General features: G+C 44.2%; 1 protein-coding gene across 4 annotated transcripts in view; it reads left to right on the top strand.

Annotated features, from left to right (window-relative positions):
• The window catches only part of LOC147014876 (calpain-1 catalytic subunit-like), a 181,907-nt gene that overhangs the window by 71,261 nt on the left and 84,005 nt on the right, over positions 1-26,641 (top strand). For 2 of the 4 annotated variants that reach the window (XM_085853294.1, XM_085853293.1), the window contains 4 exons: positions 14,417-14,519; positions 20,608-20,878; positions 23,583-23,652; positions 24,456-24,580. In XM_085853294.1, the coding sequence (XP_085709420.1) occupies positions 20,630-20,878; positions 23,583-23,652; positions 24,456-24,580 (444 nt within the window). In that variant the 5' untranslated portion in view covers positions 14,417-14,519; positions 20,608-20,629. Of the gene's footprint in view, positions 1-1,701; positions 1,833-8,968; positions 9,055-14,416; positions 14,520-20,607; positions 20,879-23,582; positions 23,653-24,455; positions 24,581-26,641 lie in introns of those variants that run through there. The other 2 variants (XM_085853295.1, XM_085853296.1) reach the window with 2 other exon arrangements.

Raw genomic sequence — 26,641 nt, 5'->3', positions numbered from 1 at the left:
CATTCCATCAGAACAGCCGTTTGTGTTTGCCCATTGGGCGTCACAATTTGAACACTGTACATTGTACATACATACCTTCTCATGCTGGGATCCCAAGTTCAAATTCCATTTACATTTCATTCATTTGTCAACTGTCTATTAACGTCGAGAAATGTTCACCGTCTCCAGTATTAAAGCTTTTGCTGTTTGTGTAGAAGTACATCAATGTATCCTCTGTTACTCTGTGTACCATCACGTGTCTCGAACCTTCGGTGCTGTTGTGAAAAGGAAACATTATTTATCAGGAACATAAGTACCGAGGAGGTTTCATTCCGTCATCAATTCATCATTTGCTATTCACCATTGGGGCTGGCAGGATGGCCGAGTGGTACCCACGGCCGACTCTAAGCTATGTATCCTGGGTTAGAATCCCGACACAGCTATAAACCTGACATCCTGGTGTTCCATGGGCAGGGTGATTCATCGATGTGTTGTCTGATGGACCTTGAACGAGCTTTGAGGGTGGCAGAAAGGGTGACTGCAGAAATTAATGTCTCACCCTCTCCTGATGTTTGCGAATTGCAATGGGTCATGTGGCATCGTGCCATCATGTCGTGGTCTCAAAGAGGAGCTGGAGTGGTTATCATTGTTCTGTACACAACACAGACAAGGTCGGAACCATCCCCCGTCATGTCATCACAGGAATAATGTCACTTATACATAGTAAGAGGTTAAGAGCTTGTGTAGATCTGTCTGTGTCTGTGTCTGTGTCTGTGTCTGTGTCTGTGTCTGTCTCTTTCTCCCTCTCTCTCTCTGCTGTCGGTGTCTGTCTCTTTCTCTCTCTCTCTCTCTCTCTCTCTCTCTCTCTCTCTCTCTCTCTCTCTCTCTCTCTCTCTCTCTCTCTCTCTCTCTCTCTCTCTCTCTCTCTCTCTCTCTCTCTCTCTCTCTCTCTCTCTCTCTCTCTCTCTCTCTCTCTCTCTCTCTCTCTCTCTCTCTCTCTCTCTCTCTCTCTCTCTCTCTCTCTCTCTCTCTCTCTCTCTCTCTCTCTCTCTCTCTCTCTCTCTCTCTCTCTCTCTCTCTCTCTCTCTCTCTCTCTCTCTCTCTGTGTGTTCGAGCCCCATAGGCTGCTGAATTAACACCAGGTGGGGTCAACTTAGCCTGTCATCCTTCCGAGGTCGGTGAAATAAGTATCAGTGTACTGGTAGAGGGGCACAGCATCAGCAGGACAGCCACCCTCCAAGATATGATGGGCACCTGGCAGCCAAGCTGCCAAACACAACAGCGAACACAAACAAAAGGTGTGTGGTGCTTTAATACCACCTGTCATTGTGCCACGAAGTCGGGAATGCGGTGCCGTGCACGGAATGCACGGATGTAAAGGACACGCACTCGCTCCGTGTTCGATGTCTTTCCTGCACTGCGTGTGCCTCATGGACGCCATGTTATGTACCAGGTGTTCAGCCTCTCAAAATTTACTTGGAGAGTTCAGTTCCCAACATTGTAAAGCTAAATCGGTTCCCTTTGATTCGCTAACGAAAGGAAAAGGTAACAATGGAGAAAATAGGAATTATTTATAAATTTACAAACGTTTTAAAGTGTTCCTTTTCTATTCCAGACAGGGTTTACATGTTGTACCATCGTCCTCATTCGATGAGGCTCAGACAAGCTGTACTTTGTACCGAGTCTGGTGTTTCTGGGACATCGTTTCAGTCCACAAGCAAGTGCAAGGAGACTAGACAACCGGACTCAGGTGTTCCAAGGACAGCGTGACCGCAACTACCTACGCCCTGTCACCTGCGAAGCACCTGTATGTGAGACTACAGTCACAAGCCTTTCACCATGGGAAACAAGATGTTAGTAAAACGCATCTCGATCGATAAAAATGGACAACCTACAAGAGATACCATTATTTATTTGTTATGGTTCTCTTGCCAAATGTTTCACTCCTTTAATTGTGTCCCCTTTGTCCGCCTCATGAACCTTCAACACAGCACATTGTTCTTCCTTGTCCTTACTATCCTTCAGCGATCGATATCGATGAACGGACGTCTTACACAGCTGGTATAAAGGTGAATAAAATCGACTCTCTTCAGCCTCTGCTTACCTGGAGCTCCTCTACATGGCGTCTGCTTTATACCTGGAGCAGCTCTGTTTGGCTTCTGCTTACCTGGAGCTCCTCTACACGGCGTCCGCTTACCTGGAGCTCCTCTACACGGCGTCCACTTACCTGGAGCTCCTCTACACGGCGTCCACTTACCTGGAGCTCCTCTACACGGCGTCCGCTTTATACCTGGAGCTCCTCTACACGGCGTCCGTTTTATACCTGGAGCTCCTCTACACGGCGTCCGCTTTATACCTGGAGCTCCTCTACACAGCGTCCGCTTTATACCTGGAGCTCCTCTACACGGCGTCCGCTTTATACCTGGAGCTCCTCTACACGGCGTCCACTTTATACCTGGAGCTCCTCTACACGGCGTCCGCTTTATACCTGGAGCTCCTCTACACGGCGTCCGCTTTATACCTGGAGCTCCTCGACACGGCGTCCGCTTTATACCTGGAGCTCCTCGACACGGCGTCCGCTTTATACCTGGAGCTCCTCTACACGGCGTCCGCTTTATACCTGGAGCTCCTCCACACGGCGTCCGCTTTATACCTGGAGCTCCTCTACACGGCGTCCGCTTTATACCTGGAGCTCCTCTACACGGTGTCCGCTTTATACCTGGAGCTCCTCTACACGGCGTCCGCTTACCTGGAGCTCCTCTACACGGCGTCCGCTTTATACCTGGAGCTCCTCGACACGGCGTCCGCTTTATACCTGGAGCTCCTCCACACGGCGTCTGCTTTATACCTGGAGCTCCTCTACACAGCGTCCGCTTTATACCTGGAGCTCCTCTACACAGCGTCCGCTTTATACCTGGAGCTCCTCTACACAGCGTCCGCTTTATACCTGGAGCTCCTCGACACGGCGTCCGCTTTATACCTGGAGCTCCTCGACACGGCGTCCGCTTTATACCTGGAGCAGCTGGTTTGGCCTCCGCTTACCTGGAGCTATTATATCAGTGTCCGCTTGCCGGGAGCACCTGTGTACGGTCTTCGTTTTCGTGCACCATCCAAAGGTCCGCGTCCTGACGTCGGCCACGTCCGCCCTTTAACTGTGCACCATAAAAACGGGACGATCTAGAAAAAGCCTTTTGACTAATCTTGTGCCTCGTGCGCCCTTTCTTCCGCCGAGGTCCAAGGTTCAGCAACGTTACGACCGTCTGGGTGATATTTAAATGGTTTGTAATTGCCGACGTTATCGCTATTGACAGGACCCGTGCGCATGTCGAGGCCATTGTGAGAACGGAAGGGAAACGCGTTTTACGTGCCTCTGGAGTTCAAGAGAAGTGGGGGGGGGAGGGGGGTGGGGGGGGTTCTCTCAGGACATGCAATATATATATATATATATATATATGAAGACCACAAGGGGAAAACCAGAGATGTCACTTTTTATAAATTTCAGGGTTATTGCACCTGCCAATAGTTGGCAACATAAGGTTTCCTCTCACAATATTACCTTAACAAATAACCAGGGGTGTCACATAATTTATATGGTATAAAGTTTAGCCGTGCAATGAAAAAACAAGTGTTGTCAAAGCTGAACAAGTAGAATCCCAGAGTTGTCAGCACTTTACTCCTGGTTATCTCCCTTTCATTCATGTTAACTGTTCCACCATAATATTCAGAGTTAAGAAACTAAAAAAGGAAAGGTTGTAAAACTTTCACAGCATAAACTCTGAGCTCTACAATAGCCTATTTGGTTATATCATGGGCTCCGGAGTTGGTGCATATCGTGGTTCAAGCCTGGTCAAACCTTTATTGTGACTTTTATGGGACCCACGCCGTGGCTTAATGGGTAGCACGTCTGAGTACCAATCCTCATTCGATGTAGCCACCGCCCAATCAACCTGCTTAGGTATATGAGGGAGTCACATGAGGTGACTTCGGCTATCGCGGGGGTGGTTTATCCGTGGTTTTCTCCCGGTTTTCCATCATATTAAGTAGTACGGAGTAAGAAATGGAGAATCCGTCGTCATATAAGCGAAATACCCTTGAGTATGGCGTTGAACACCAATCAAACAAAAAAACAATGACCGTTTAATGTTGAAAAAAATAATCTGTGATCACCAAAGTCATGTAATGTATGCTAATAACCAACAAGCATGAATTTGATACACATCCTGGGTTAAAATTGCATGGCAATTATTAAACAAGGGAATAACCAGTGATGTCAGTTTGCAACATTGATTCGTTCTTTGCTCTTTAATTAAATAACACAGAAGCTTGGTAAATGCTACATGCTTAATTTGATCGGCCAATGATCACTCTTCCTTTTACTGGAAAAGAAATCTATGTGACAGTTATTAAACAGTCCACCAAAGTCTTAAAACTCTGTTTTTCAGTTTATTCAAAATTGACTTATCCTGACATCTCTGGTTTCCCCCCTTGTGGTCTTCATATATACACTATAACACACGAACACATCTTTAAAGGTCACAATTATTCATACGCTCTTGGGTGCGAGGGGAGGCTTTGACCCAAGTCTTTCACGAACCGGCTGGCCTGGCCTGACGTTCGACGAAGGTAATTGCAGGAATTTTGAATTTCTCGAATGGTGCCGACGAAGGGCATTCTCTTGGCGAAGGGCACCGTGGGGTCTTTAACGTTCACCAACTCATGCCGGCAGATAGGACGTCCAGCTTCCGAGGTACGGCACACACATCGATGAACCCTCCTACCTGTTGCACACCTGGATGACGGTTTATAGCTGCATCGGGATTCGAACCCAGGCTCGATAGCTTGGAGACGAACACGCGCGTTGTGGGGAACGCGATTGGCCCAGAGCATCAGGGTTATTAGAGAAGGTGGTGGGTGGTTCAGCGTTGTGGTTATCGGGGGTCCATGAGGGAGTGGTGCTGAGCCATGAAAGCGACAAACTAAGGAATCCACTTGAACAGTAATAAAACACGCCATGTCCGTGTCCTCGTCCCAACCTGCAGGATTGTTGTCCATAACAACCTACAAGGCAGTTCACAATATCATTATATACATTGTTTGGATAATGATGTTTGTACAAAACAAGCAGCATGGTTTCCTCGAGCCTGTCGATTGATGAGAGTATCCGTTGTAATGAAATGGATCGTTTACCGGTCGAAATAAAAGAATCTCATTCATGATGATGTGCACAGCCTAATGGACGAACGCAGCGCCGAGGGTGATGGATGTCCATTGTCCATGAACCCGTCACTCTGTCAGCCATAATACATCTCCTGCAGCTTCATCAGGGCTTCTTCACACGAGCTTCGTGTAACCACACTTGGTGCTGATGATGAAGTCTTGGAGCAGGAACACCGGTGTAAAGACTTCAAGCTCCGCAGGCCCCGGAGCCTTATCTTCTCTTTGATTACCGAGCTGTTCCTTTACTTCCTCCACTCCAACCTGGATCTTCTGGAAAGGCCCTTCCTCACCTCCTTGATGGATGCTGTCAGCTATTGGCAATTCTCGTGACTGTTCTTGTGTAAAAGTTGTAGCAAAATACCTATTTCATCAGCCTACCATCTCACTTTCCTCACGAACCACTCTCCCGCTGCTATTCCTCAATGGGCCCACACTTGTCCAAACCTGTTTTTCCTCCTGATTTCGTTAAAGAATGCCTTCCTATCATGTTAAATATTCTTAGCCATTTCCTTCTCATTCTCTCTTCTGGCTTACCGAATTGTTATCTGAACATGCCTCTGTTTACTCTGATGGTGATATACATTTTAATTCCAGCCCTTTTATTTCATCGATATATTACTGAAACTCTCATCTTGTGTCTGTATGTATGTATGTATGTATGTATGTATGTATGTATGTACCCGAGATACAGCCAAAACGGCACACGATAGCGCAAAAAGTTTAGGGCTACCTCCTCACCATTCGCTTGTGGTGTGCAGTATCAAGTTTCATTCAAATCGGGCAATGAAAAAAATGTTAAAAATCAATTCCCGATTCAGTTTAGTACTTTTTGGGAGAATTTGATCAATGCAAACAACCTCAGCGGTATAGTTCTCTGGAGCTATCTTTTTTTTTTCTTGAAATGATTTTTTTTCATCAACCGCTGTTACAACGGGAACCCAACGGGTTCACGGGTCGTCTCGTACCCAATAAATACCTTCTGCCTCTGCTTAATAGCATTCCTGATCTCTCAACCCAACCATCCTTGTCTCTTTCTACTTCCAGTTTTACACCTCATTGGAATGTACTTGCTCTGCGCTCTACACATTTGCTCCTTGAAGGTTTCCCATTTCTCTGATGTTGATTGTCCTGCACTGAGGGTGGACAAAGAGGCCGATGTGAGGGGGTAGAGCATAACCCGTGGTCAAGTGATTCTCGTCCTGATTATAGTTGAATTTGTACATTTTGTTCCTCCAAACCCTTCCCTCGGTGTACTACAGCTGGAGCGGAGGGTGGTGCGCTCTTGACAGAGGAGTCTGAAGTGAGGGCCCCCTAGGCCTTTGAGCAGATGTACCAGGCTGACCCACCGGTGTTACTATTCCTATTGCTGACCTTCCAATCAATTGTGATCCACCTTTGTTTATGGAAAAACAGGCTGTGTTGAACCGGTTGAAATGGAGTGAAGCTCCTGGGATCTGTCACACCCATGCTGAACTTATCAAGGCTGGTGGAAATGCTGTACTCGTGTCATTCCATGCAGTTCTGTGTTCTGTTTGAAACACAGATATTATCCCAACTGATTGGAAGAGGGGCCTAGTTGTCCCTCTCTGGAAAGGGAACGGTGATTGCCAGGACTGTAACGTCTGAGGGGGTGGAGCTGCTCTCAGTGTCAGGCAAGGTTCCAGTGAAGTTTAATTGGAATTGTTTGTGTTGTTTCTGAGAAGAAAGCAAATGCAAATTTTGGGGGGCAACCAACCCCCCACCCCCAAGCCTCCAAAGACCCCAATTTTTTTTAATGGTGTGAACAAGCTTTGGAACATCACAGATGATCAAGGTTGTGGTGAAGTTTCATCGAAATTGTGTGTGTAGTTTCAGAGAAGAAAGCAAACGTATATCTTGGGGGGCAACTACAACCCTCCCTGAAATCACAATTTTTCTCATGTCATGAACAAACTTTGGCACATCACAGGTGGTGAAGGTTGTGGGGAAGTTTCATCAGAATTTGTGTAGTTTCTGAGAATAAAGCAAATACCTCTTTTTGGGGGCAACCCCACCTGTAGAACCCCTTAATCCCCGATTTTTAGTCAGTTCTGAAAGAGGTGACTTGTAAAATGGGGGTCCATGTCCGTCCATCCATTCATCCATCTGTCCACAATCAATATTTCGATCATTATTCTGCAACCTGCAGTCAGAATGATTTGAAACTCGGAGGGATGATACTTGGGGAGATTCCGCAGCACCTCCCACAATTTCAAATTTGTCACAAATTGACTTAATCAATTAGTCAAATGAATTAATCTTCAAAGTCCTAAAACTTGTCGACTATTCATAGTTTTTGCTTCTGGTTTGGTATAATGGTTCTATGGAACAATGTCTACAGCTTGTCTGGGGGTTTTTTTTCGAATTTTTGTCCAGGAGGAAAGATAATGTGTCTTTATGAGTATGAAGTTCATTCAGGCCAATTAATCTTCAAAATCCTAAAACTCAGAGACTATTCAGTTTTTGCTTCTGCTTTGGTACAATGGTTCTTTGGAACAATGTCTACAGCTTGTCTGAGCGTCTTTTCCGAATTTTTGGCCAGGAGGAAAAAAGATAATGAGTCGAAATGAGTATGAAGTTCACGAGGACCAACTAATCTTCAAAGTCCTAAAACTCCAAGAGTACTCGTAGTTTTTGCTTTTTGTAGAGTATTATGGTTCTACGGAACAATGTCAACAGCTTGTCTGAGCGTTTTTTCCGAATTTTTGTCCAGGAGGAAAGATGAGTTTTAATGGGTATGAAGTTCATTTGGACCAATTAATCTTCGAAATCCTAAAACTCCAAGAGTACTCGTAGTTTTTGCTTTTTGTGTGGTTTGATGCATCTGTGGAACAATGTCTTCACCTTATCGCAGCGGGTTTTATTTCCTGAATTTTTACCAAGGAAGAAAGATAATGAGTCTTAATGAGTATGAAGTTCATTAGGGCCACAATAAAAACAATGAATGGTAATGAATATATCCAATATCGATGAAGTCGGAACTGATTACGACCCACGGGCCGTATTTTTAAAAAGGGCGAACAAGCTTTGTTACATAGTTGGTGATTCAGGCAAACACTTTGCAGCCCCTTCGTCCCCGATTTTTCTCAGGTCATTAACAAACTTTATTCCTGGTGTTCGCTTCATGGTTAGGTTGGTGGGATTGGGATACTTCGATCCTGAGTTGAAATCCCACTTGGCTGTTCAATTTATACCAGGTGGGGTTGACTCTGACTGTCATCCTTCTGAAGTCGGCAAAATGAGTGCCAGCTTGCTGGTGTCCTGTGTTGGAGTGATGACCCGTCCAGGATTGTGCCAAATAGCCAAGGAGACTGTTTAACCAGCACCAATGCTCTGCACAGAGTATTGTCCCAATGGATGGATGGATGAATGAAGAAGCTTTGGTACATCACAGGTGATTGAGGTTGTGGTCAAGTTTCATCGAAAATGTGTGTGTAGTTTCAGAGAAGAAAGGAAATACATGTTTTGGGAGGCAATCCCCTTTTACACCCCCTTAGACCCTGATTTTTCTTTTGTCATGAACATACTTTGGTACATCACAGGTGATGAAGGTTATGGTCAAGTTTCATGGGAATTGCATGTGTCATTTCAGAGAAGAAAGCAAATACCTATTTTGGGACACAACTCCTGTCACCCCCATTGGGGAGAGATTTTTAAAATAGATTAATTTTTGTAATGCCATGAACACAGTTTGGAACATACACGGTGATGAACATTGTGGTAAAGTTTCATCGAAATCCTATGTGTTGCCTCAGAGAAGAAATTGCAAGTGTTTGTGGATGGATGGACTGACAGATGTACGACGTGCCATCCCTGAAACTCCCCGGAGTTACATTCTAAGTGAGCTGACGATGATACTCTGGAGGGATACTCTGAAAAAAAAAGGACACTCTTGAAAAGAGTTTCCTTTACGTGTTGAGAAATCCTATCGGCAGTTTCATGAGATATTATCAGGACCTCCATTAATTTTTACTGCAAACCGCCGTTCTTCCAGTGGAAACGCTGAATTATTCCTGGAAATATTGTGCTTGTAAATCAATAACACCTTTATTTGCTACAGACATGCATGTACCAGCTCAACATACCAAGCACTCGGTTTCCCATTCTTCTCGCCCACTTTGAAAACGCGGGAATTTTATTTTTCCTTCTGCTACTGGGGGGGGAGGGGCAACGTAACAGATTGGGATTCCCATTGGTTTTGCATGTTAATTTTTTTGCAACTATTATGAATGTGTTCTTAGCATTGCCAGGAAGTGGAAAAATGTTGTCGCCATTTTTTCTGTGGACCTTCAGTAACCTTGACACAACGTCAAAGCTGAAAGGTCATTTGTGACCCAACGTACTGTATTAATCACGCTTTGTTTCAGAGTCTGGAGTTCCAGAATGTTACATTGTGTTTTCTAAAGTGTTTCTGACAAATATTCAATCTGAACTAACATTGTCTTCATTACAGAATGTCTGTTTATCCTGTTTATGATCATACAACTAACTTCTTGTTGAACTTCGCAGCCACGACCCATCCGAACCAGCATATAATACTGGGATCTCACTTTCTCCTCTTCAGCTAACTTTTGCATGATTGCATGATACAAACAGCTTTGGATTCCACAAAATGCAGGAGAGAAAGATGTGAAACAGGGTTGCTAGTCAATAAGGGAGAGCAGTACTTCCTGGAGCTATGCACAAAGGCCTTGTAGGCCGTGACATGATAGTTACCTGTTTATGAATGGCAAACACTAATCACAGTCCTGAAACAGACACTACAAATCGATTGCATGGTCATGGGACCTGACAGGAAGATGGTTATCACCTTGGACATGGCCTTATATGAACGAGCCAAACAGCTTGATAGACAAGGGATGATTGCAAGGGCAAGTGGGTGCTGAGACTGGGTGAGATGCATACTGTGATGGCTGCATTGCGGGCAGTTGGGAATGCCATCGAAGACAGTGGGCTTGACGATGCTTGGGTGAAGCTGACTTCTATGGTCCAACCACAACAAGACAGATCCTGGAAGCCAAGCACATGAAATGAGCCCTGGAAGCACACATGACTACAGTCCAGGCCCTCTATGATCTCTATGTAGAAGAATTCTTCCTAGATCATCCTCATCTGAAGGGGCCATGTGTAGAGGCAGCACAGCAGCTTGCCCAAAGTTGTGTTCAACACCTGCAACAAGAGATGTTGAAGGAGCAGCATAATATGCTAACTATCCTTGATTCCCAAAGGGTACTGAAATGATGGCCGAGTTTGACAAGAAGGGATCACAAAGTTCACTCTTCAAGTTTGTGCGGACTTACATGAGGATGGTATTACATATATATATATATATATATATATATATATATATATATATATATATATATATATACATTCATCCGTGCCACCCGTGATGGTCTTTGGGAGCTGCACCTGTTGTCCCTTGATGCTCTGTGCAAGTACTTCTTTGCTTATGACGAGCAGAAGTATGCCAGGCTGGTTCCACTTTACCTTGCGGAGATGACAGCCCTTCAGAGCACAGATCCAGACATACATCAAGAGTTCATTGATGGAAACTTTGTAGTCAACAAAAACCAGATCCCATTCTGTGCCATTGGGGTGGATCATGCTCTTGAGCATATCAACCGCATCATGAAAGTCACTGGGGGACTCGTGGGCATTACACAGAATGCCAGTGCTCGGGAGAGATTCTTCCTTACAGCTCCAGAGCTTAGTAGGCTTGCTGAAGAAGCACATGTGATGGCTGGCTCACCAACAACTACACATAAGGAACATCATGACCTTTCACTGGCTGTACGGACAAGACAGGAAGATAACATTGCTCGGCTCAAGACTGTGCTCATATCGTCCCTGAATCCTATGAAGTACGAGGGTGAAGACCTGCCCAACATCATCACAAAGGTTGTGATGCCAGCTGAGGTGCAGAAAGATGTGTGCAACCAAGAAGACATTGGGCAGCAGAAGTATGCCAACTTTGTTGAGGAACGCATCAACACGAATGAGGTCAGTCTCTGGGCCAGAATGAAGAAGGTTCAACTGAAGACGTGGGAAAGTGCAAGGAAGTCGGTGAAACACAAAGTGGCTGATCAGGTATTGGAGCTCAAGGACGACAGATCACTATTTGCCCGCATGTTGATTGTTGCACGCTCACGCTCCGAGATGAACCTCAAGGAGAGCATTGGCCAGCATGAGTTCACGTCTCTCCCACGAGCCTTGTTCACAGTGAGTGGTGAACTCCTACCATGCACAGACAAAAGCAAGCTGATGGCCGTACTTGAGGACCTCCCAAACAAAATTAGTGTTGATCTGCAGCCAGAGGATGTCACCAATGACATTGTTCCCTTGACACCAAGGAAGGCAACTGTAATTGATGGAATGGCAATTGTCCAGGCAATGGGTAAGCCACCTTGGGTCAAGACATGTGCTCAATGGGCTGACCACTTCATAGCTACACTGGACAGCAAGTGCAGAGAATATGATGAGCAACATCTAGTCTTTGACCGTTATGATCTTCCCACTTCACCGAAAGAGGCCACAAGGGAGAGACAGCAGGGTCGTAAGCCAGAAACTGCTTACCTCGTCACAGACAATACACAAATTGGCAAGGTGTCAGCAAAGCAGTTCCTATCCAGTACCGCAACCAAAGATGAACTGACAGTTTATCTTGCAAAGAAAGCTCTCCACCACTTTGAGGGTAAGCCCAAGGTCTTCATAGTGACTTCGTGGCACGAGGTCCTCTCAAACTCCATGGATGTTCAACATCTCTGCAGCTCCCAACAAGAAGCTGACACGAGACTTATCCTGCACAGTCTGGATGTTGTTCGAAGAGGAGCAACAGAACTCTACATTCAGTCACCTGACACTGACGTTTTTGTCCTTGCAATCCACCGTTACCATCAGCTCTGCAGGAACACATACTTTGTCACTGGTGTGGGGAACAAGAAGTGAGTAATCTCACTGGGACCAATCGTGAATGCACTTGGTGATGCAAAGGCTGAAGCCTTACCAGGATTTCATGCCTTCTCTGGAGCTGACGTAACAGGTCGATTTGCAGGCAAGGGGAAGCTGACCTGTTGGTAACCACTTAGCAGATGCTCCATGGAGGTGGTATCTGCATTTGCTGCCTTAGGGACGTCCGAGAAGCTGGAAGTTGACACGGAACGAGCCATTGAGACATTTGTTTGCCAGCTCTATGAGCCTGGTAGCACTGTGGTGGATGTTGGTGATCTCAGATGGAAGATTTTCACCAAGAAACAACTGGAGGCTCAAAAGCTACTTCTGACACGAGGAGCCTTACATGAAGCCATTGCCGGGCACATTACCAGGCCATGGTGTGGCGTCAGGATAACATTCCTCACCCTCAGCTACCACCAGCAACAACCTACGGGTGTAAGAAAGAGGGGGATACGCTAGTACCAGTACCAACAAGGGATCCTCCAGCTCCAGCCACAGTTACTCACCTCATCAAATGTGGGTGCAAGAAGACCAGTTGCACGTCACACTGTTCCTGTCGGTCGCAGGGCCTCAACTGCTCCGAGATGTGTTTGTGTGGAGCCGATGAGGAGGTGTGTGGTAATGTCAACCAGGTACTCTTAGGAATTGAAGAGGATGAAGAAAAAGGAGATCCTTCCATCTAACTATGAACACAAACACTAAATGAACATTGAAGTTCTATCCTACATCAGCTGACCAGAACCAGCCAGATGGTGGACTGAAAGAACTATATAAAACATGTTTGAGCTGTGAGATTATCACTGTATTTAAAATTTAGAAGTCAAAAACCCCAAAAAAAGTTTGAGTTGTTGAAAGGAGTGTTTTTTCTTAATTATTATATTACTTTTAGCAATATATTGGGTGTTTGCTTTGCATACAGAATGTATTTTGGGGTAATATAATTAAATTATTTAGCACGATTTGGGCCGTAATTTGAAATTGAGAGAAAAGTATAAAGAAATCACCAGAAAAAAATGGCGACATCACTTTTTGGTAAGTTAAGAACACAGTCCAACCAGTGGCCAAAAATTAACATTTGAAATCAACGGGAAAACACTGCCCCTCCCCCCCCCCCCCACTATTCTGGTCTTGTATCCTCTGCTCTTTCTGTGCTTTGTACCTTCACTCTGCCCCCCCCACCCTCCAGGTTCCTGCAGTGCTCACATGTTTCACGATCAACCCCCTTCTGGTGAAACTACTTGAATCCAGGATCACTGCTCACCTCCAATCATTTTTTCCTCTTCTTCTTTTTTCCTACTTGTGGAACCAACTTCCACATCTTCTTCAATCTCATTCTTCCCTCCAGCTCGTCAAGAAAGCTGTTCATCACCATCTCAGATAATCCCCAATCCAAAACCATGATCTTTTCTACCCCCGTTAACCCAACCCCATCCCCCCCCCCCACCTCACCTCAATGCCTCCCTCCTAAATTTCCAGCTTTCCTCCTGAGAGTTTCCTTCTGTATCCATCTTGTCCCCCCTGTGCATCCTCTCTTGCCCCCATTCCTCCCCACACCCGTTGCTTGTCCGCTTCCTTCTGTCTTAGCCTCCGGCTCTGCTGTTACTGTTTCCCCCCTCTCTCCCTGCTGTTCCTTTTTATTTGTCATGCTGCATCCTGATCCGTTGAGAGTACTAGCGCTTCCACAAGCCGAGACTAGGTATGCATTCTCTTAGTTTTCCTTTCTTAGCACAACAATACATCTTCCAGCTTTATCGTCCTGTTGTGGAGGGTCAATAATGGCCCACTACCTTTTCCATCTACTTGCTGGTTGCTATGTTTCCTTCCCTTCGCTCTCTCCTATTCGTTCATCTCCTTCTTGTGTCTGCATGTTGTCACACTATCAATGCATTAACTTTTGCCTTTTGTCATGTTGCTCTTCCATGAGCCACGACTTTGCATACCCAACCCTCTTCCCCTCCTAAAAATGATTAAACCGCATAAGGGGCGGACAGAGATATAACAGAGACAAAGGTGTAAGACCCATTTCCAATAACCTCAGGCTTATACATCTGTAATTCCAAAAATATTGGGATTGTACAAACAATAACTAAAGATGATGCTAAACATGTCACGACATGTTAAGTCGTCTCATTTCATAAGCATTTATGGTGTGATTTGAGGGCAAGCTTGAAGGTGTTAAGGAGCTTTGACAGGTGTTCCACACCTCATTTCTATATAAACCTTTTGACACTACTTCTTTGTCTTACAGAGAAGCCAACGTTTTTACAAAAGGTAAACCATAAAGATTCATCGTGATCTTTTACCCAGCAACTGCTCTCAGATCACTTTCGACGAAACGATAACAAACGCTGGTAAGTTACAGCTTTTTCATAAACTTGATAATATAAGCATTTTGGAAAATTTCCGGCTTTTTGTATCTTTCCTGATTTTGTGCAATGTGGACTTTACTTACAGTGGAATGCAAAAGTATTCACCACCCTTCCAATAATTCCACATTTCAATGAATTACAAATTATGTAGAAACACTTTTTCCAAAGTAACGTTTTTATATAAAACTGAAGAGGTCAAACTAAACGCTGTTTGAGTTGAAGGAGGTTACATGTCAGGAATACTTGTAAAAAAAGACCATGTACAAATCAAAATTCACTGGTTGTAATGGTATTCAGTCCCTTAGGTCAGTACCTGGTGGAAGCACCTTTTACAGCAATGACTACTATGAATCTTTGTGTGTTGATCTCTACCAGCTTTCACAGTGACATGGTGAAATATTTGCCCATTGTTCATGTGAAAAAATTGCTCTAATTCTGCCAAGTTTGATGGGGATCATCGATGAACTGTGATCTTCACGTCTCACCATAAATGTTGAATTGGGTTCAAGTCAGGACCTTGACTGGGCCACTCAAGAACATTTATTTTCTTCTTATTCAGCCACTCCAGTGTGGTTGTAGCTTTGTGCTTCGGATCATTGTCCTGCTGAAATGTGAATCACCTACCCAGTTTCAGATTCATGGCTGACTCGAGCAGGTTTTCATCAAGGATTCTCCTGTACTTTGCACCGTCCATTGCCCCATCTATCCTGACAAGCTTTCCAGTCCCTGTTGATGAAAAGCACCCCCATAACATGATGCTGCCACCACCATGCTTGATAGTAGGGATGGTGTTGACTGGGTGTTGTGCAATGTTAGGCCTGCACCAAACATAACACTTTGAATTTAGATCAAAAAGTTCAATTTCTGTCTTGTCTGACCACAAAATGTTTCTCCACATGCCTGCATTATCATCACAATGCTTTTTCACAAACTCCATACGAGCTTTTAGATGTCTTTTTCAGTAATGGCTTCTTTCTTGTCACCTGTCCAAAGAGGCCAGCTTTGTGAAGGGAACAGGATATTGTTGATTGATTAATACTGATCCCCATCTCAGACATGGAGCCTTGCAGATCTTTCAAAGTCATTGTTGGATTTGCGGAGACATCGCGAACCAGTTCCCTGGTTGCCCGGCCACTGAGTTTGGATGGGCGACCTGATCTGGGTAGTGTCTGGGTGGTATGATACATCTTCCACCTCTTAATGATGGATTTCACCATACTCAAAGGGATAACGAGTGACTTTGAAATCTTCTTAAAACCCTCTCCTGAACGGTGCTTCTCCATCACTTTATGTCTGACTTCTTTGGAAAGCTCCTTGGTCTCGTGTGGAGGAGATTAATTTTTAAGTTAAACCACTGATTACATACAGGTGAAACCTATTACACATATTGTGTCACCTTTTAAACAAATAATTTGCTCCTGAAGTGATTTATGGTTAATTAGGCAAAATGTTTGAATACTTATGCAACTTAGAATCATCTGCTTTTCTCTGTTAATTGGTTCGCAGGTGCCAGCAGTGACCACTATTTTTGGTTCATGGGCGTCAACAGTGACCACTATTTTTTGGTTCGCGGGTGCCAGCAGTGACCACTATTTTCATTGTGTCTGTGTGTCTGTCTGTCTGTGGCCCTCTCTCCAGAGCATAGCTCCGTGACGTTTGATGCGATCCTGATGAAACTTGGACTCAAGCGAGATATCATGGTCTAGTTGTGTATTTTTGCATGAGGGGCATCCCACACCCCTTGTGGGCGGAGCCACGCCCACTTGAACTTTTTATTTATTTATTTATTTTTTCTCGATTTTTTTTTTTTTTCTTGCAATTTCATTTCCTAGAAGCTGTGCGTAATGTCCATAAGTACAACATATAAAAAAAATCCGATTTGATTTGGTCAATTTTGACGGAAGAGGTAGGTTTTTACAGGAGGGCTTCCTCAATAGTGCCCGTGAACCATCGTCGCCTCCCGGCTTGTCTAATTGGTTCGTGGGCGCCAGCAGTGACCACGAGTTTCGTTGTGTCCGTGTGTCTGCCTGTCTGTCTGTCTGTCTGTCTGTCTGTTTGTGATTCTCCAGAGCATAGCTCCGTGACGTTTGATGTGATCTTGATGAAACTTGAACACAAGCTCGATATCATGGTCTAGTTGTGTCTTTTTGTTTGAGGGGTGTCCCACGCTCCTTGTGGGCAGTGCCACGCCCACTTGAACTTTTAATCTAATTTATTCACATTTTATACGCATTTTTTAAAGCTTTATCACTTTGGAATAACTTGTGAAGACTCTTTATATTGTTACGTGGAGGAGGAGGGGGTGGGGAGGATCCATAGCTAGACTTTAGAAGTGTAGTATGGTCTGTGTTTCACATAGGTAAGATTGCCATGTTACAGGGATCTGTCAGAGTAAGTCGTTTGTTACACATGACGCTGAAGAGTCAGTGTATGTCATTTATCAACAGGGTAGACAGATTAATTATGTATGTGTAAATACCTCTTGTTTGTGGGTGGGGTTAGGTGAGGACTTCCCATCGCAGAGGCACACGTGTCACATGTGTGACTCGGCCTATTACGATCTCTGGGCAGTGTGTGCCAGCAATGGTGATGCAGTGTGCTCTGCAGCCAGAAATGGTAATGTACCTTGTATATTTATTTTTATTTGTGCCGCCCTGTGGATGGCACCCCAGAGGAGGGTTCCACCCAGGAGGAAGAAGAGAACCTGCCCTCCAAAGGAGAACCAAGAGAGGGCCGTGTGGAAGGCCTACTCATCACTGGCCTTGCCTGGTTGAAGGCCTACTCATTGCTGGCCTTGCCTTGTTGAAGGCCTACTCATTGCTGCCCTTGCTTGTGGCTATTCTACTTCATCTTTGAACACCGTCGTTGCTGACTCTTGTCTCACTCCTGATTTCTTAAAGTGGGCTGCATCCACCCTGCGCATAGTAGACAAGGGGAAGCCTCGCCTGCATTATCGGCTTGATGTATGAGTGTGATCTGTGGCACCCAGTGGGTTAGATTTTGTATTTTATTTCTCATCATTGTATATAAGTTTGTTTGTTCCCATTATCCTATTTGTGTCTTTTGTCTCGCTTGGTTTCATTCATTTGTGGTCACGTCTTGTCGATTCTCTTCCCTGTTTTTTGCTTTTCAAATAAATCCTTTAAAAGGTAAGAAATCGTGTTTCAGCCATCTGCTTTTCGTGCGTGTACGCCATAGACTTTGGGCTCGTTTGGGAGACCTTTGTGGGTTCACTGGTACTCGGGCGTGACAACATTGAGTTTGATTTGAAAACATCGTGAAATAAACTCGGATGGCGTCAAAATGTGAAAACTTTGGAGGGAGGTGAATAGTTTTGCAGGCCACTGTATGGTCTGTGACATCATTAACTCTCACATTTGTGACTAAATCTTCATCCGACATTGCCAAACGAAACTCAACATCTGTTAATAAAGCAAATGTGCTTGAGCCTCTACGGTCGCTTGTCAAAGACACATCATCATTTTCCCTTATAATGATTAAGCATAGGAAATTAATAGGTAAAAATATAATTATCGGAATGAAATACAAGTGAGCTACTCGTTGGCTATCTTCATTACCCCTCATCTGACATAAATTAATTCCTTAAATTATACACAGAGGAGCTCTTTTGAACTTTTTACTTTCCCCAACTTTTATTCCGCAGAACTTTGCGGTTCATTTCATTCAATAATATTTACGGATCAAAATAAATATGCCTGCTGGATGTCAATGAGTCGCTCAAAACCCATTTGTTTCTCAAATTGAGTAAATGACCTGCAAACTCTTGGAAGTCCTTCAAAAAAGACAAAAATGATGGCGACTCCCATCGCAAAAGAATGCTTAATGAGCTTAATGAATGCCACTGCTTGGGACGATGATATCTTAGGTGACTCTGAAGACCAATCCGGGCTTTGCACCATCTTCCACAGATGTTGCGTACATGGAGGTCGTGGTACACGGGTTGCATGGCTCTTTCATGGCGTCTTCTTCGTCGCTCATTTCAGGCTTCACGGTGATTCCCTTCAAACTGTTGGACTCCATGAGGACAGATGATGCACTACTTGGGGACGATTGGCAGCATACTCCTACATTTGTCCAGGATCGACATTGCATATATACAAAGTGGCTTTTACGTGGTCCTTGTAGCGTTTACGTTGGCCTCCAACAGAGCGATTTCCCCTCCTTAAGCTGCCCCTGCAGGATTGATTCCCAGGCATCCTTGTTACATGGCCAATCCAGCGTAGCAAATGGCATACATATATTGCTTCAATACTGGTTGAAGATACAGTTTGGATCATGGTTGTGTACGAGATTCTATCTTCCCTCGTGATTCCAAGGATCTCTCTTAGGAATCGAAAAATGGAGAGCTTCCAGAACTTTCGGATGTCTCCGATAAGCATGTCCACGATTCAGAACCTCGAAGTAGCAGAGATATTATGACTGAATGGTAGACAGCGAGTTTCCCTTTGATGGTGTTGTGTTTGTTTTGGAAGGTCCTCTTCTTCGGTCTTCCAAAGGAGGGTGATGTGCATTTGATGCGGTTCTAAAAACTTCATCATCAAAGTTTGCTGATGAAGGGAGAAGACTTCTGAGGTAGGGGAAATTTGGAGTAACACTGAGAGTGTGATCTCTCATGGGTATTTCAGGTTCAGGTAGGACATGCCCAGGGGCTGGTTGGTACGTGGCTTCTGTCTTTCTCTCATTGATGATTAGTCTGAGACTCATGTACAAAACTCTTCTCAGGTTGAATAAGTTGCCATCTGGATGGCATTTATGACGTTGCTCCTTTGGTGGGACTGAGGAGTGACAGCAACCAGAAACAGGTTGAAGAAGATTGGGACGAAGACGCAGCCTTCCTTCGCTCCAATTTGAACATTGAACCGTTCTGATTCTTTTTCACCTGTGCCTACTCTTCCTTTCATGCTGTCGTGAAGTTGTTTGAGTACAGCAATGTACTCGGGTGTGCAAACAAACTTCTCGAGGAGCCTCCATAGCAGTGGATGGTTAATGGTATTGTAGGCCTTGGTGAGGTCGATGAAGGTGATGTAGAGATCATGATGTTGCTCTTGACACTTCTGCAACTGACAGGCTGTAAGGATCATGTCGACTGTGCTCTGTCCATTTTTGAAGCCATACTGAGATTCAGGACGGACCTTGTCGGTCCAGAGCGACCAGTAGATGATTGAAAAGTATCCTAGAGAGAATCTTACCAGTCACTGATGTGAGATAGATCCCTCGGATGTTGCCACACACAGGCTTGTCCCCTTTCTTCTTCTTGATTGTGACAATGTTGGTGTCTTTCAACTCCTGGAGTATAGATTGTTGAATCCACGTGGTGTTGAAGTGCTTCAGTAGTCTTTGCTTGAGGAAGTATCCTCTGCTTTTGAAACTTCAGATGGGATTCCATCTGGACCAGCTGACTTGTTATGCTTTCGCTGTTTGATAGCTCTTACAAACTCAGTTTAGTTTGGCTACTTGGATAGTTCATTAATCGGAGAAGTGTTGGAAGATCTTCAATGATATTCTCGTCAGCCAGAATCCAGCGATTAACATGCAAACTAATTCTTATCTCACTGCACTTATTGTGACACATCCGCAGGATAGGCTTCTCATGTACTCATGAAGCACCCAGTCGGAGCATTACGTATTGGAGACTTGGAGTGTGAATTAAGTAGCATATACAGTCAGTGTGCAGCTGCAACTACACTATTTTACACACATTATAATTGTACAATAATTATTGAATGACATAGAAAACGTAAGTCTAATATTAGTGACAATAAGGAGACATTTTATTAGAATTTAATGATTCCAGACGAAAAATACTTTTGTTCCATCCTTGCCTAACGACACTTTAGTTTGTTCTACCTTAGTTTGACAAATCAAGTTGGTGAAGATACTGCAATGAATATGCAATGCGTGTATAACTAGGACAAGCTTGTTCCACAATCACGTGCTCCATTTAAAGTGTGAAAAGGCTCCATTCATGGATTCAGATGTATTATTTACAAATCATGACGAGACTTTCTCAGCACAACACTTATTAATGCGTGCTGATGTTCGTACCCAGATCAGGCACTCAGCAAGTCAGCATGTGGCTCCCGGGATCCTGCGAGGAAGTCCTAAGAGGCAGGCAACATCATGGCCCACAAGGGGCCGTGAAAGCCCCTCATTTAAAGAAGTTCCTGGGCCAGGACTTTCGAGAGCTGCAGTCTCAGTTGCTTTCCCAAGGGCAGCTCTTTAATGATGAGAAATTTCCCATTACAGCAAACTCCTTAGGGTACTACATGCTGGGTCCAAGCTCCAACTTCAGCAAAGACATCACGTGGAAGAGGCCAATTGTAAGTATCATGGAGAAAGTGCACAGGAATGAGTTTTCGAATCTGTGTTAAAATAACTCATAAAAATAAATGTCTATTTGGTCCAACCATGCATGACCACCATCCAAATGCCAGCAACACATAGTCACTGCAGCCATGTGAAAGTGAAATCTATGATACATGTGTACACACACACACACACACACACACACACACACACACACACACACACACACACACACACACACACACACACACACACACACACACACACACACACACACACACACACACACACACACTCTACCTACTACTAAACAAGGCCATACTTGAAAACTGTAAAACGAGAAGAACCAAATGTCCACAGCCTGGATAGACTACATAAAAGCTTTTGATTGTGTCCCACATTCATGGATGATAAAATGCATGCAATTGTACAAGATCAACCCCCAAATAATCAAATATACTGAGAAAGCAATGGAGCTATGGAACACCTCGTTGATATTACAACACCCAGAAGGAAAGATCGAAATACCAGGAGTGAAGATACGGTGCAGGATATTCCAGGTTGATGGCATTTCACCACTCCTATTCTGCCTGACCCTGGACCCACTGCGCAGCCTCATTCATGAGCAAGGGCATGGAAACACCCTAACATCCAATAAGAGAATGCCCAAAGAGACAGGAAAGGTGACACATCTACTGTACATGGATGATTTAAAACTGTTTGCACCAAAGGACTAAAAATTAGCAAAACATCTGAAATTAGTGAAACGGTGCTCCGACGACATCCAAATGGAATGTGTTCCAAGTGCACATTCGTACAAGATAAACCAACAAAAACAGATAACATAAAAATCGTCCGAGATACAACAATACAGGGTCGAGACAACGAAGCTTCTTACAAATACCTCGGAGTAGAAGAGGGCCACCAAATATGCCACAAATAAATGTGCAAAACAATTACTGAAGAATATTTGTGTCGAACGAGGCTGATCCTGAAAATATACCTTACCCCAAGGAACAAAATCAAAGCCATCAACTAACTAGCAAAACCAGTATTCCAGTGCAGCTGCAGAATAATATACTGGCCACAAACAGAAATCAATAAACTCAATATCAAAACAAGGAAACCCCTCACCATCCATAAAATATTCTACAAAAATCAGTGTATCCTAAGAATATATCTGCCGAGACAAGAAGGAGGTAGTGGCCTGATGAAACTCAACCAAGTGCACATAATGATAAGTGTAGGATTGGCTGAGTATGTAAATAGTTTAACAGACGACAGAATCTAATTTGTAAACACGAGAGAAGTGAGTATCACTTCTTAGTAGTAAGCCAGAGAAGGTATCTCTAACCCACCTAGCAAAAAATGTCAAAAGACAGGTGCAAATGGAAGATGTCACGCATGAAACCAAAACAGCATCGAATCCCAATGATTTCTAAAAAGACAAAAGAAAAATATAAAGCGAAATATCAACAGATAGGCACCGCCAACTGGGAGTCTGACAAAAAAAAAGGAATATATATATATATATATATATTTGGACAGATTGGGGATAGACAAAGAAGGCTCTTTGGTATGGACAAGAGGTTAGCTCAACTGGGATGGAGAATGAATCGTTATAAATGCCCAAGTCCAGGAACACTACACGTATGGCTTGAAGTTGGTGGGACTGAGTTCAATCGGACAGGTGTAGATTTTGCAAGATAGAAAAAGAAAGGATGAGGGACCTCCTATCAGGATGTAAAAAAAAAAACCTCATGTCAGAGCAGCTGTACACCCAAAGGCACAACAAGGTATGCAGAGTAATCCACTGGCAGTTCTGCAAAAACTTCACTATTCCATTCCCACAAACTCATAGAAACATGAACCAAAAGTGATGATTGAGAACAAGGAAGTAACTTAACGTTCACGTACGACCTAATGATTCTGTACGAGTGTAAACGTAGAAAACAAAGCATTGCAACTGGACGTAGTACTCAGACACAAAAAAGAAAAGAAGACATTGCTATATGAGGTTTTAGTACCCAGCGATTTTGGTCTAAACAATGCAGAAATCAAGAAAATGACCAAATACCAAGACTTAAAAAATGAAGTGAAAGGTTCCTGGAAGCTGAAGAGATCCAAAATTGTCCCAGTGATCATTGGCACAAAAGGAATGATGAAGAAGAATTTTACAAAACCCATCCTTGGGAATATTACTACAAACGAACGATAGTTGGAGGCTGTCCGGGGCTCGGTGATGACCCTAACACGAGCCCTTGGAACAAACAAAAACTTAGAGAACAAAAATTTTTTACAAATTGGTCCATGAATCATGATCCATTACTGATACTGAGATGGATACTTCAAGACCTGGGAGGGCTCCGTTTTCACCTTCTGAAATCTACATATGGAGATAACAATCACCAATACACACACACACACACACACACACACACACACACACACACACACACACACACACACACACACACACACACACACACACACACACACACACACACACCTTTTCATACTAAATGATTTGATATGTATATGTGGGAAAAATATGTGCGCTGACCAGGAATACTTGGGTTTGATTTCTGGTCTCGGTGTGCATTTTTCCTACATGTACTAAATTATTTATTACTGGTATTTCAACCACCCTCTCCCATCATATTGTATCTCCACTTTTGACCCAAATCCTCAATACACTCATGTGGTTCTGTCTGACAGGAGATTTGCTTCAACCCACAGTTTGTGGTTGAGGACACGAGCAGGTTTGACCTCTTCCAGGGCGAGCTCGGTAAGTCTTTATATAATTTCATGGAGAAAGAGTGTGTGTGTGTGTGTGTGTGTGTGTGTGTGTGTGTGCGTGCGTGCGTGCGTGCGTGCGTGCGTGCGTGCGTGCGTGCGTGCGTGCGTGCGTGCGTGCGTGCGTGCGTGCGTGCGTGCGTGCGTGTGTTGCTCTTTCTTTCAGAGATGGCCAAATGGATCCTCGTCAAACTTTCAGGGGTTCATCAGTGAGTGCTGGGAAGTGTTTTGGAGAAAATGTTTTGAACATTTTGAAAACAAAAAGTTGGATTTCTTTGTATTTGTTTCTTCTTTTAATTGCTCTATAATGCCTAAACCTTTGTAACGATGTGAAAGGTAATATTAAATGATCCCCGACCCCATTTCTTAGTGGGTGGAGGGAAGTATTTTCGACCCCACAAAAATATAAAACAAAAAAATCAAAATTTCATTTCTTCAAAATGCCAACAGGGTGAGAACATCACGGGGCAACACCACGTTCCCATGCTAGTAAATAAAATAAAACTTGTTTTTTATTTTACACCAAATTTACACAAACATAAATTTTAATTGCACTTTGTCTCCAAGATTTTATCTGCACAATAGGACTCTCGTATGCATGTACAAAACGAATTTCAAGAGTGTTTATGGAAGTTCCGAAGGAAAGATGATTTCCCAGTTAGTGACCTTCTTGGCTGTAAACATCCCAGGGTGGTCACCGATCGATGAATTGGGTTACATTTTGGGTGCTAAAAATGCCGTGAAGTATGAAGTCATGAACAAGTTCCACCAAAAGGCATGAATTCTCTGGTGCAGGGAATTGCTGGTTCCTGGCTGCACTTGCATCTCTCACGTTGGATGACAAACTGCTGTCCAGGGTGGTACCAATGGAACAGAGTTTTGATCCCAGCACAGGCTACGCTGGCATCTTTCACTTTCGGGTAAATGTCTATTTGGTCTCCTCTTGAACTATAACCTAATGGGTGTAACCTGTTAATATTGTGACGGTTTTGGGAGACACACACCAACACATAAAGGAACCCTCGTGTAGTTATCTCCGTAGTATATTGTGTAGCTAAATTACCTCTCCTCTGTTTCAGTGGAAAGGAGATATGCATTGTGTTTGTGTAGCTGGAGAATGCAGAAGCCTCGAACCCCTTTTGTGACTTTATTTTCCATTTAAATTCCCTCTGTCACTGTTCCCGGTGTGTGCTCTGGTCAGAATAGGTACACCGTATCCCTGTGTGTCGTAAGAGGCGACTAAAAGGGTTGGCGTCAGGAAGGGCATCCGGCCATAAAAACATCACCTCAAAAGGAAACCATGATGAGTACAGCTTATGGGCAGGGTACAGCCCGAAGTACCCCGTGGGGGTCCTCACCCCTCTCGTTAAAACTCAAGGTGGGGAACCCGATCTAAGCAAGGGAGGAAATTTTTCCATTTATGATGACCAATTGTCTGATGCCCCACGTGGAGATTGGTTTCTGAGGTTTGGTACATGGAATGTAGGGACAATGACAGGGAGATCAGGAGAAGTAGTTGAAACATTGGTCAGAAGAAGAGTGGACATATGTTGTGTGTAGGAGACACGATGGAAGGGAAGTGGTGCGAGAATGGTGAAGGGTAGGCAGGGACAGAAGTATAAGTTTATGTGGCAAGGGTGCCCGGAAGGTGTGCATGGTGTTGGTGTCATGTTTTCTGAGGAGTTTGTAGACAGTGTAGTGAGTGTGACTAGAGTGAGTGAAAGGTTGATGATGGTGAGAATCGTGATCGGAAAGGTCTTGGTGAACGTCATCTCGGGATATGCCCCGCAGGTCGGTCGAAGCGATGAAGAGAAGAACATGTTCTGGTGTGCGATGGAGAAGTTGATGGAAAATGTGAAAGATGAGGAAGTTGTTGTGGTTGGAGGAGACTTGAATGGACATGTGGGAAGGAGTCCAGATGGTTTTGAGGGAGACCATGGGAGTTATGGATATGGTGTGAGAAATGGAGAAGGTGAAAGGATCTTGGAGTTTGCTGATGGAGCTGATTTGTTGCTCTGTAATACTCAATTCCAGAAAGCGAATAATAAGCTTATTACATACACGTCAGGTGGGTTGACGACAACCATTGACTACCTGATGGTGCGTCGGCGAGATAGGGGAAACCTACGGGACGCAAAGGTGATCCCAGGGGAGGAGACTGTTTCGCAGCACCACCTGGTTATCTGCGATATAAGGGTGAAAGGTGCGAGGAGAATTCAGTGGGTGAAGTATCAACCGAGGATGAAGGTGTGGAGGTTGAAAGAGGCGACAGTGAAGGAAGCATTAAGAGAGAGGCTGAGTATGGTTGAAGATGATGTGGTTGAGCTTGAAAGTGGTTGGATGTCAATGAAAGCTAGTCTATTGGGAGCCGTTGGTGAGGTATGTGGATGGACAAAAGGACCACCGAGGCACTCGGAAACATGGTGGTGGGATGATGAAGTTGGAAAGACGATTGAAGAGAAGAGGAAGAAGTTCAAGGAATGGCAAAAGGCGAAGGGTACGGTGGAAGAAGAGGCAGCGCATGAAAGTTATAAGGAAGCCAAGAAGGCTGCAAAGAAAGAGGTAGCAAAGGCACTGGAGGCCCATAGGAAAATGTTCGGAGAACGCTTGGATTTGGAGGAGGGTAAGAGAGCGGTATTCAGGATTGCAAAGCAGATAGCGAGAGAGAGATTTGATGTGACGGGGGTGAGTTGCTTGAAGGATTAAGTGGGACAAATCGTTGTGGACTCAGATGGAATTAAAGGAAGATGGAAGAGATATATGGAAAGGCTGTTGAATGTAGAAAATGAATGGGATAGAAACATTGAGAGTAACCCGGTTTTAGGACCAGCAGAGAAGATAACTGAGAAGGAAGTTGAGGAAGCTATAAGAGCAATGAAGAGTAGAAAAGCAGGAGGGCCGACGGGAGTTGTGGGAAATATGTTGAAGGCAGCGGGAAGTTGGGGTGTGAAGAGAATGACAGAGATCTGTAATCTGGTGGT

The sequence above is a fragment of the Eptatretus burgeri genome, chromosome 13 (genome assembly GCF_056783735.1).
Source record: "Eptatretus burgeri isolate ZD-2024b chromosome 13, Ebu_testis_v1, whole genome shotgun sequence".
Classification (NCBI taxonomy): Eukaryota; Metazoa; Chordata; class Myxini; order Myxiniformes; family Myxinidae; genus Eptatretus; species Eptatretus burgeri.
This window is presented reverse-complemented; position numbering and strand designations above follow the sequence as displayed.